At 40.0% G+C, this 12,428-nt stretch overlaps 1 protein-coding gene across 1 annotated transcript; it reads right to left on the bottom strand.

Annotated features, from left to right (window-relative positions):
* Positions 1–7,361: 7,361 nt before the first annotated feature.
* On the bottom strand, positions 7,362–11,320 carry LOC121857232. Its single transcript, XM_042353201.1, has 2 exons — positions 11,225–11,320; positions 7,362–9,153 (listed from the first exon to the last, which is right to left on the bottom strand). Exons 1-2 carry the CDS (start codon positions 11,307–11,309, stop codon positions 7,880–7,882), a joined length of 1,359 nt encoding a protein of 452 aa, XP_042209135.1. The 5' UTR covers positions 11,310–11,320; the 3' UTR covers positions 7,362–7,879.
* Between the last annotated feature and the right edge of the window lie 1,108 nt (positions 11,321–12,428).

Below are 12,428 nucleotides of genomic sequence, written 5' to 3'. Positions count from 1 at the left end.
ACAACAGAACAGTGCCACCAATGATACAGCAACAACAGAACAGTGCCACCAATGATACAGCAACAACAGAACAGTGCCACCAATGATACAGCAACAACAGAACAGTGCCACCAATGATACAGCAACAACAGAACAGTGCCACCAATGATACAGCAACAACAGAACAGTGCCACCAATGATACAGCAACAACAGAATAGTGCCACCAGTCATTATCAACACCAGGACAGTGCCACCAGTAATACATCAACACCAGGACAGTGCCACCAGTTGTTAATTGACACCTCACCTTACAGTTGAGATAGAGAAGGTGGTCAAGTGCAGTGCCGGTGTTATTAAAGGGTCTACGGAACAAACTTGTACTTATTATCACTTAAACTACAACACCATAACACATAATAACAAAGACAAGAACAAAAACAGTACTAGTCACGATATCCACCCCTCCCCTCCTCCCTCTCCCCTCTCCCCTTTCCACTCTCCCCTTCCCCTTTCCCTCCCCTCCCATTCCCTACCCTTGATAATTCTAAAATCTATATCTCTAAAAAAAAATTATATATACTTTTAATTTATATTTAAAAAAGTATTATTAAAAGTATATTATATACTCGTTAATCGGTTTAGGTGTGAATATCAACGCCATATGTGTTACTGTGTTCAAATTAATACAGAGGCCATGAAAAAATATGAAATTGATATGTAACACTACATAAAAAATCTGTTCATATATATTTTTTCTATAAGTGTATTTTACATGTTACAGTAAAGGGGGGGGGGGTTTACCATATTACAGAGGCTGATAGATTTATGTAATTTATTCACGTATATGATTTATTATTTACTACATTGTAATTGTTATTTTAATTCGTATTATTTTTTTTCATGGATTTTGTGTTATATTTTGTGCCAAGTTTTAATTACTGTTATTGATATGTTGAGGATTTTTATTTTATTTTCAATTTGTATTTTTTTTTTTGCCGTAAAATTGTCAATGGTTATATTTTTTTTGTCTGTCTTCCTGTCCATTTGAGAGTTTTCTTATCTGTTTATGTGTCTATATGTCTATCTATCTGTCTATTTATCTATATCTTTCATTTTATCAACTTCTGTCTATCTGTCTGTCTCCTCACACCAAACATTTCACTCAACAACAAACGCACATCTGCCTAAAATAAAAACTCCAGCCAAAACGATAACATTCATAATTAGATCAACTTATAATCCGCCTCCCTCTAAACTATTAATTCCAATTCCAAGTTCAACTCATGTGTGTTATAATTGATGCATATTTAGTCAATTTATCCCTACCTGTTATAACGTTAATTAATGAGGTGTGTGTGTGGACAACCGTGTGAATGTTGTCGTGTTGCAGATATTGTTGTGGGGTAATATTTATTGCTCTCGTTCCGTGTCTCAAGAGTTCGTGCGTTCGATATGTTTTTCAGTCTCCATGGTTCAGTGATGTGACGACGTGTTTAACTGATTTCACTTAACTTACGACACAAACCTGGATTATTCTTAAAGGTTCGTATGTTTTTATTTATTTTTTTTTTACCTCTAGCTAATGATGTGAGGACATATCTACCTGCCTCAATTTACGATTCCTCACGTAAATTGGGTCACACTCGCCCTTGAGAGATGATACGATAACTCAAGGAGGTCTGACGATTCACTCCACCAAACACCATCTTCAGATAAACTTCCTAAGATCCTTCACATTCATTTTTTAAGAAACTGTGTCAAGTTCATAGATTACGTCATAGCTACAAAAAAAAATTAAAAGACTTTATTTTCTCTCCCGGAAGGAGCACCTGGTGACGTAAGAGCTGCAAGAAAAACGTAAACATTGAATCCATATCTTAGGGAGGAGCATCTACTGACGTCACAGCTAGCTAAAATGTAAACACTGAATCCATCTTTTAAGACAAGCAGCCGAATCCTCTTTCCCTTCTTCACCCTCACGCCATGAAGCAGCAGCGATGGACTAGGAAGCCTCCTTTGAAGTGACATCAGGTGGGTGGCGGGCGGCATAATGGGGTGGCGGGCGGCATCAGTTGGGTGGCTGGTGGCGTAATAGGGTGACGGGCCCATCTGTGACTTCTGGTCCAGGCCGACGCTTAGGTGGTAAGATCAATGACTTGGTTACATGCCTCAGGCTGAACTAATACCTGGATCACCGCCCAAACTTTAACCCCAAGAAAAAATGAGAAAGGTTTAGTTAATTTTGAGTTAGGTTAAGTTAGGTTATCTTAGGTAAGGTTAGGTTATCTTAGGTAAGGTTAGGTTATCTTAGGTAAGGTTAGGTTATCTTAGGTAAGGTTAGGTTATCTTAGGGGTAGGTTAAATTAGGTTAGGTAAGGTGGGGTTAGGTTAAGTTCACTACTGTTAGAGTTATTGAGAAGTGATAGACAGAGAGGTAAAGAGAGAGAAAGAGAAAGATAGAGGGGAGAGAGAGAGACAGACAGAGACCGAGGCAGAGAGAGAAGGGGGGGGGGGACTATAGGGAGAGAGAAAAACACGGAGTGAGATAGAAGGAATATAAATAAAGTGGGTGAGGGTTGAGGAAGAAGAGGAAGAGTAGGAGGAAGGAGGGAGTGTTAACGAGGGAAGATAGATGGAGACGATCCACTCCATCTTGGTTGATTCTGACAGAGATGACCACCAGTCTCTCTCTCTCTCTCTCTCTCTCTCACACACACAACTAAGAAAACCATCTATCTCTCAAGAAAAGAAACACCAATGTAAAGTTAATTCCAAAATAACGAGAAAAAGTTGATTAAAGTTTGTGAAATAAAAGTATATTGGCGTGACCATAGACAGAGAGAGAGTAAAAAAGAGAGAGAGAGGGAAGAAGAGAAAGACGAATAAAAAAAGATGATAGAAAGAGCAAAAAGAAAGAGAGAGAGAGAGAAAGAAATACCCTCCACTTATTGCTATAATTACCACAGATAACAAGCATCATCAAGAGTAACCCGACACTTTCATGACCTTCTCCATTACGGGATAAACAAAGACTAAAGTGGTGTAGCCTCTCGACCTCCTCTTATATAACACCAGCAACTAGTGACGTCACGGATGAGGGGAGAAACGTAAACATTAGGATCCGCCATGTTTTTAGACCCGGTACTGTCGACGTCATTGTAGACATGGCCATAGGGAGTGTCTAACATCTGTAGACATTGTAGACATGGCCATAATGTCTGAAACTCTTAACAGAAATTTGGTCTAATTGCATAAAGAGGCTTCTAAGTTCGTTATATCTTTAGCTTTTAAGATATAATGACGAGAGGTTACAGTAGGGCCGGAGGAAAGCTAGAAATCAGCTAACAGTGACGTCAGAAGCCAGTGAGAAATAGTGACGTCAGGAGCCAGTGAGAAATAGTGACGTCAGGAGCCAGTGAGAAACAGTGACGTCAGGAGCCAGTGAGAAACAGTGACGTCAGGAGCCAGTGAGAAACAGTGACGTCAGGAGCCAATGAGAAACAGCTACATTTTGTGAATGAGAAAAGTTTTGTTTGAACGAGATACTGAGAGAGTCAAAGGCTGTTATCTCTCAGGTTTGGTGTGACATACATACATACATACATACACACACACACACACACCCAAACATACACACACACACCAGCTCTTCACACACACACCGCCCCAAAAGGGACCAACAGGCCATAGTAATAATCGTTAGTAATTTGTGCTTCGTTGACTGCCGCTCTAAATTATCAGATCATCGGAATAATCAATTAATTACAACTGGCGTATTTAATCACGAGTTATTACCATCAGCACGACACAATGGGGGGGGGTTGAGAGAGAGAGAGAGAGAGAGAGAGAGAGAGAGAGTGCTGAAAGCTATAATTTAATCTCCATATTTTCAGGTAAAATTCGATTTAGTACTTTTTTGTTGTTGGGGGTAGGGGTAAGGGGTGAGGGGTGGCGTGGGGGAGGGGGTAATAATGCTCATAATCGTTAATGTTCGTCATTATTCGTAATTCCATATAGGTGGTACATGTGTGTGTGTGTGTGTTCCCAGGCACGATAATAATTGGGTGTTTAGTTTCGACTCTGACCACCAGGGGGGATGTATGAAGCTGACGGATCGTGTTATATGTATAGGTCTGCAGTTACGTTCTCTTTATTAATATCGTAACTACTTAAACTACATAACAGAGAGAACTACGTCGTTGAAATGTATCGTATATATATTTAGTTACGAAGAAAGAATTTGTCCACAATACAGTAGGTTTGTAGCTATTGGTATTACTGTTCCATAGATCAGAGTGGTCGTTCCTGTGTTGTTGACGAGTCAGTGGTAAGAAGAACTCGAGGAGGAGGTCAGTGACTTGTTGTAGTGTTTGTGTAACGGATGGTCCTCCTCCAGTGAGTGTGACGTCATTGATGCCGTCACTGTGTCGGAGAGAGGACCAAGTGATGTTGTGTTTATAAGATTACCTGAAGTTTAGACACCCCAGCTTATTTCACTTATTGATTAAACACCCAACCTAACGCTACCTGGGACGAGAGATTAGGTTAGGTTAGTCTTAGGGTGTTTATTCATCAGGTGAAATAAGGTAGGGGTACCATTCTTCTTGTGGTCCCTTCTACGAAATATATGAAACTTGAAACGTCCACATAACTTCAACACAACACACCACAGCTGTTTCAATACTGAATCCTACGTTTCTCAGGTAAGTAATTACAGTAGATATATTTAATTTATTTCGTTTTTATTAAGGCTTTACACTAAAAAAATATATCAGTTACTTATGAATGCTGATAGTAGACCACAACATTCACGAACGCACATGTAAACAAAAGAACTTAACGTACGTATCTCATAGTCAGTGTTGGCGAGTAAATGTTTACATTCTCACAACAACAGCGTTAATAAGCATAAAAAAACATATTTCCAGTTAGTATACAGTATACCTTGATTTATTATCTTTGATGTTATATATAAAGGATTATCCTTTAATACACACCAGTTAAGATATACATTTATTTACTAGGGGATAAATCACTGACATGGTGAATAACAAAAACTGCAACAATAACAACAACAAAATCACGAATAATAGCAAAAGCAACGACAAAATCAACAACAGCATCTCTGGACCCGGACTTAGAACAGGACCTGAAATTTGGTTAGGTTAGGTTAGAGGTGGATTAGGATACGTTAGATTAGCTCTCTCTCTCTCTCTCTCTCTCTCTCTCTCTCTCTCTCTCTCCACCGCTCTAACATCAACAAAACCTCGACTTATTTCCCAAAACCTTCACCGGGACACAGCACCGCCCTGACCACTATTTACATACAAGGATCCGTACCGGTGTTAAAAATTATCTCTGTGCTTTTTTCGCCGAAATTTTCACACACACACACACACACGAAGCAGCTTGTCACTCAGCCACTCTTATTACACCCGAGTACCTGACAGTGTCGACAAAATTTCTCACTGGACTGGATGATACGACACACACACACACACACACACACACACACTCTACACATTAAATCCAGTAAATATTCACAGTACATTCAATGGTTGTTTGCAAATACAGTAATCAGCTCTATGGGGGAGGGGGGAGAGGGGGAAGAGGGTAGGGGAAGGGGGAGGGGGGAAAGATGGGAGATTACGATACAAAATGTTTCACCAATTTTATTCTGGAGTTTTTCTGTAGTGTTATTTATTCTGTAATTTATGAATTGTTATTTATTTATTTTGTAATGAAGGTGTAAGCGAGTGTGTGTGTGTGTGTGTGTGTGTGTGTGTGTGTGTGTGTGTGTGTGTGAGTCACAAAGGGAATGAGATCCTAACGTGTTATATGATGTAAATAACGTGATATGTATGCATAGACCTTGACTCTACACCATCAAATGTATCCACCAGTTTTTGTGGGTAATGTGGATGGATGGATGGATGGATGGATGGATGGATGGATGGATGGATGGATGGATGGATGGATGACTGAGTCGATGGATGGATTGATGGATGAATAATCTGTCACTCTCAACGAGATCATTTCCACGGTGTTATTTGACGACATAAACACACACACACACACACACACACACACCTCTCACTATGGAAAATCTTTAAGAGAAAAGAGAGAGTGGGAGGTTAAGAGAGAGGGAGGAGAAGGTGAATGGGGAAGAAGTGGGAAAGAGAGGGAATGATGAAGAGAGAGAGAGAGAGAAAGAGAGGGTGGGAGACTGAGTAGAGGTAAGGGAGAAAGGGTGAAAAGTGAAATGTTAATTACTGTATCTCGGATCGCGATAAGCGAGGTGGATTTAGTTAGCTTCGATAAGGTATAGTTTTAACTCTTTATTTCCATATTATATAATGATAATAATGCCTTTTCCCTGTCTACCTGACCACTTTCTGTCGCCATACACACACACACGCACACACACTCACTCATCGGGTAGGAATGTGTGTGACCTTAGATTAAATTACGTTAGATATGTTTTTTTATTTCTTTATTAAATATATAATTCCTTTTCCTCCAGCTGGAGTGCCAACCAGTGAGGAATAAGATAAAGTAATACCCACATAAGTCAAGTTCTGAGTAAAGATATAAGATATAAAATATTTCATGGTTACCCTGTAAATTATCGATCAATGCACGTTTTCTTTTATGATACAGACAGAAAATTTATATTTTAGTACGTAAACTATTATAAACTTAGCAAGCACTGTAATGATTTACCTAATGTAGAGAGTTCTAGCTCTCATAATATTTTATGGTTTATTTAATAGTGTATTACTAACCTTGCTACGTGCCTTAAGGCCTTAGTTCTTGAAGCTCAGTAATAACACTATAACAACAAATGCTTTACCTTATTTTATCTAATGGCCACAGCTTGAAGTGCTAGACTGTTCCATAGGTCTGTCAACCTCTGTGTAAAGAAGTATTTCCTTACAAGCGTTCTACATTACTTAGCGAGCTTATAGTTATGCGCCCTCGTGTTGGTGGTGCATTATTCCTTCAAGGATAACCTGGCCTGGGGATGCAATGATATTACTAATAATCAATTCCCGTTAGTTAAAGCCACGATTATATTACATCATTTATGAGAAACGTCCTTAATAAAGAATTCTGGATATTACAGATTCTACTCCAGTTATTACAGCACCAACTAGTATTATAGACTGATCCTGATATCGTGTACCGTCACAGAGCTTTGAATACATTGTAAATCCTCTAGCCTGTACGCTGCTGTATGATCCAGTGCTCTAACGAGGTAAACACACCCAATTAAACTAAGGAACAGCGCGGCCTGATAGGTATAGGTTTTCTTGATAGAGTGATGCACATACGAGGAACTACTGTACTACTACGTTAAGATGAACTGAAAGAGAAGAAGGAAATATCAGTTTTATTTTGTTCTCTTCTTTGATTGGTATAAAAGTTGTCCTTTGACAGCCCCGAGAAGGGAATTCGGTAATAATTAGTAGTATTCAAAAACATACAAATATACAGATAAATAATATTCACAAAATGACTTTCCAATATACAGATCTATATATACACATTCACAATTTATATACAGTACAACCTTTTGTATATATTCTCTGCTTACTGAATAATGCCCTGAAAACAAAAATGTACAGGATATTGAACAAACTTTATATAACTACAGCTGACAAACATGTGATGTAGCGAAGATACTCGTAATCATAATCGCAGATCAATATTATCAGTATCAATGGACTATCAACTTACTGCACTCCATCATACACTGTGTCAGGGTGAAGTCGCGGATCACGACAGACTGTCTTAAGACTTTATTATCAATGAATTAAGTTGCACATTTCTCCTGGAAGAGATTTTTCGAAGGATCTACTCCTGATGGAACACTGAGGAGTCACCAGACGTCTTCCCTCACTTTGAGAAGGGACACCTGGAAGACTTGTTACTCTTGTTCCTCTTCTGAACTCTATCGACCAGTGTCCTGAAGGAGCTACTGAAGCGTAGCGAAAGCCAAGGTAACAGCAGGATGAGGCCGAAGGTCATCCTCATGACCCAGTACTGGAAGGAATGGCGGTAAGACATCCTGCTGACGAAGGCGGGGATGGGGAAGTTTATGGTGTAGGCCAGATAGCGGAACATGGCGGGGTAGGACAAGATGGGAATAATGTAGCCAATACCTGTGATGAGGGAGGCGGCCATGTGCTCGTAGTCCCAGTCCACTACAGCCAATGAAGGTATGGCAATAAGACGCTCCACCTCCAGGCACAGCTCCTTCGTCTCCTTCACCGACCCGCTACACAAGTTGTACTTGTCGTCGATGCCCAGTAGCCAGCCCAGCCCTCGCCAGAAGTGGATCAGGCCAGCCAGCTCTTCTTCAGTAGCGGCTCCGGCTCCCATCTTCTCTGGGTGTGTCACTATGAGTCCCATGAAGGAGTACTGTGTGAGGGCCATGTCCAGCTGACTCATATACACAATCGGCTTATCATTCTCTAAATAAAGTTTATCTTCAACTACACGTTGAAGATCTTGGCGGATGACTTTATTTAGGGAGTTACTGGGCTCCTCGTGTCCTCTCTCGCTAACACTGATGTTCCTCACTTTCTCGTTGCAAGTTGGGGAGGAGTTAAAGCCTTTCGCTAACTTGTTGTGGGTGTAGCGGATGGACAAGATGTCCTCGTGGGCAGAGTCTTCGGGGGCCCAGACGTCTCCTGTGAACCAAGTGACAATGTGCAGCAGCGTCGAGACATAGCGTTTCATGGCTTTTAGGGGAGTGTCTGACTGTCCTGTGTAGATGAGAGGTCGCAGCGCTCTCTCGGTACTCAGCATCAACACCAGTGACAACAACTCTGAGAAGCTCAAACTAAACAAGTACCGGGAACAAAATTTACGACCTCGGTCAAACAGTTCCCGGTCGAGCCACTGTGGAGGGTGTGGGGGGTTGCCGGAGTCCCCGGGCTGATTGAGGCCCTCCAGCAGCTGAGTCAGCCGGGGAGACGGAGGAACGCTGCTGTTGAGGACGACCTCTGAGAGTGTAGTAGAGGCCGGGGAGGTAGAGGCCAGGTGGGGACACTCCTCCCTCAACTGGGCCTGGCATAAACCTCCGGGTGGGGGGAACATCACCCCAGCCTTGGCCTTGGTGGCCGGCTGCTCGGCCTCCTGGTGTGTGGGGGACGGCGTGGCCTCACCTGGGGAGATACAATAAGTAAAGTTACTCTAAATAAAGAACATTTGTGAATATTTAATGTTTACACAAATGTAAAGGTGTGTGTGTGAGTGTGTGTGTGTGTGTGTGTGTGTGTGTGTGTGTGTGTGTGTGTGTGTGTGTTCTTCAGTACCATTAACCAGAGCCTCCCATCATTATGTCCACACCAACACAGTCATGTCCACACCAACACAGTCATGTCCACGCCAACACAGTCATGTCCACGCCAACACAGTCATGTCCACGCCAACACAGTCATGTCCACGCCAACACAGTCATGTCCACGCCAACACAGTCATGTCCACTAGATATATATACGTGATAAAGATAACAAGAATAAGACCGTCTGGTACCACAGAACGCATCAGTGTACGGTAACGCCTGGCCTGGCTGGACGAAGTAGTGCTCAGCTGATCATGTAAATAAACTGAAGATGAGGTTCATCAGTCGTGTTTATTTACATATGTCCGCCACGGAGGAGAGAGTCCTGATATATCTCCATTGTTTCTTCTCTTATTTTCTCATCATATAAACATTTACAACTTAATCATCACCGTTTCATTTCCGGGTCAATTAATGTGAAACTCGTTAAGCTCGTGAGTCGGTCTGTTACTTCACATTGTTTACGTGACCTTTTAATACTTTTACATGAGTATGTTTTCTACAACAATTAAGGTGAAAGTTTGCAAAATATTACTTTGACGTAGTTCATACACAATGATCTTCAGAGAAGTAGAATTGTGTATTTGGGGTCATTTTATAGAGGTCATGGGTCATGGGTCATAAGACCGCTGTACAGTACAGGGATCAAAGGTCACCAAGACATGCAAGGAAGACCTGTTGCCTTAACTTATTATTATTATTATTATTATTATTATTATTATTATTATTATTATTATTATTATTATTATTATTAATTTTATTTTTATTTTTTATTATTATTGTTGTTATTGTTGTTTTTGTGTGTTTGTACAAGTATGCTGTGTTTGTGTCTTTATAACTCTGTGTAGATAAGTGTGATATGTGTACGTTTGTATCCACTGCTTGTATAGAGGGAACATGTTGATGTACACCCTTCTGTCTACACCTCCCCTTCACCCACTGCAGTCAGCTGGTCTACACACACCCAACGTCGAGTAATGAAATTTTGTCAGCGTCTTTCAATTTGTAAACAAAAGGGACATTACAAAGGTACTCAAACTATTCAACCAGGACCGAACTCGAGACAATAGGTTAAATTAGACAAATTCAGATTTAGTCGCGAAATAGATAAACATTGGTTTGGAAATAGAGTTGTGGACGAGTGGAACAAGTTACCAAACATCATCATTAACTCGAATACGCTGGATAGCTTCAAAAATAGGTTGGATAGATATATGAGCAATAGGGGTTGGGTCACCCAACCCCTATTGCTCACCCAACTTGGGTGTAAATGTGACTGCCCAGTAAGGCCCAATAGGCCCACTGCAGTTTCCTGCATTCTTATGTTCTTATGTATCTCGTAATTTATTCATCCTTTTCTCCGAGCTTAACCTCACTTCACTTCATATCACCTAACTCCAGGTATACCCAGGGCCTAATTAAGCTTAATAGGGGCCTGAGGCACAGATCAACTTGGGGCCCCCTACCCTCAAGGTATATATATATATATATATATATATATATATATATATATATATATATATATATATATATATATATATATATATATATATATATATATATATATATATAGCAAGAACAAAATATACCAGAATTTATCAATGATTTCATCAATATTAAGCTTCTGCAAAATAACACATTCAATGTTCTTAAGAGACAGAAAATTGAGACGTTGCTAGGACATCGTTGAACGAAGTTCATGTTTTATATGCTTCAACTTCGAGAATGTTTGGATTTGAGGGCCCCTTAGAGTCGGGGGGCCTGAGGCGCTGGGTATACCCAATGACAGATTACGAAACGAGGGGAAATTCATTTCTAAAAGATTGCACAGACAGAACAAGCAACACTCTCATACCATCTATAAATTATAAAGGAATGTGAATATAACGTACCTTTGTCTAATGAATGTTTGTGTGAAGAGTTTGAATTGATGTGTTTCCAATGACAATCCACAAACGCTACTAACACGTCACCCATCTTGACTGCTAAACAATATGTTAGCAAAGTACCACCAACTTAACGAAGACTACCAACCATTTAATTTTTCAAATATGATCGAACTAACTAGAATTAAGCTGTTCATCATTCAGATTAACTGCATTTCCTTTAATATAAATTTGGTTGGTTAAGTGAGTCCTTATTCAAAATAAAAGGTAAATAGGTAGTTGCATTGTTCGCGTCATATTTTAACATTAAGTAACTTAAAATTGGTTTGTTTACGTCACCGTTTTCTGTGGGAATTTTGTCGGGTAGACTTGTGAAATTACAACTGACTGACGCGTGAAATCTGTATATGTTAAAATATATGTTTTCCAGTGGTGTAGCAGGGGCAGATCCAGGAATATGAAAACGGTGGGTGGGGGAGAGGGGGGGCCAAGAATTTGTGGGTGAGAAACAGGCGAGCACAGTGATGAGAGGTGAGTCAGGTGGACGATTGTCCTTGGTGATAGGGCTCCAGCCACTCCCTGCACAGCTAATCTCCCCCAGGCCAAAACACCAACCTCATAGACAGGAAGCAACTGACCCAAACCTATAATTACATGATCTGATAAATATAACATATACCTAAAATAAATTTCAAAGAGGCTGTGATTCTAAAATGCTATATATAATTCCGCCTTGCAAATAAAACCAGTATCTATACATATGTGTGTGAGACTGTGTTTAAAATTCTGCTTAAATAACTAAGTAAACCATTGATGTATTTATCTATATATCACTCAATATATGTATATAGATAAAAGGCATAATAACTATACAAGTGTCAAAGTTTATATTTGTTTCTTGTTACTCAGTGCATTCACTTGTTGACTACAAAGTAACTCAAAAGGCCAATCATAACCTGGCTTCCGGGTACTATCGAGCCTATTATACAGAACTTCCCATTAATGTAACGAATCATTCCACCTGGCGGTTGATATTGAACGTCTTGATATAAAGGAAAAGTTGCCAACACACATCTAAAACATTAATCTTCATATAACTCTTCCACTGATATTAAGAAACTTGTATTATTCTTGTGTTTTAGCTTTAGTTAGTCAGCTACGTGTGTTTATAAGTCTCCAGAGAATCAGGGATATAAAGAAATATAAACCG

Source organism: Homarus americanus, unplaced genomic scaffold (genome assembly GCF_018991925.1).
Source record: "Homarus americanus isolate GMGI-L3 unplaced genomic scaffold, GMGI_Hamer_2.0 scaffold20465, whole genome shotgun sequence".
In the NCBI taxonomy this organism is placed as follows: domain Eukaryota; kingdom Metazoa; phylum Arthropoda; class Malacostraca; order Decapoda; family Nephropidae; genus Homarus; species Homarus americanus.
The sequence above is the reverse complement of the archived record's forward strand: the minus strand, read 5'-3'. Positions and strand labels throughout refer to the sequence as shown.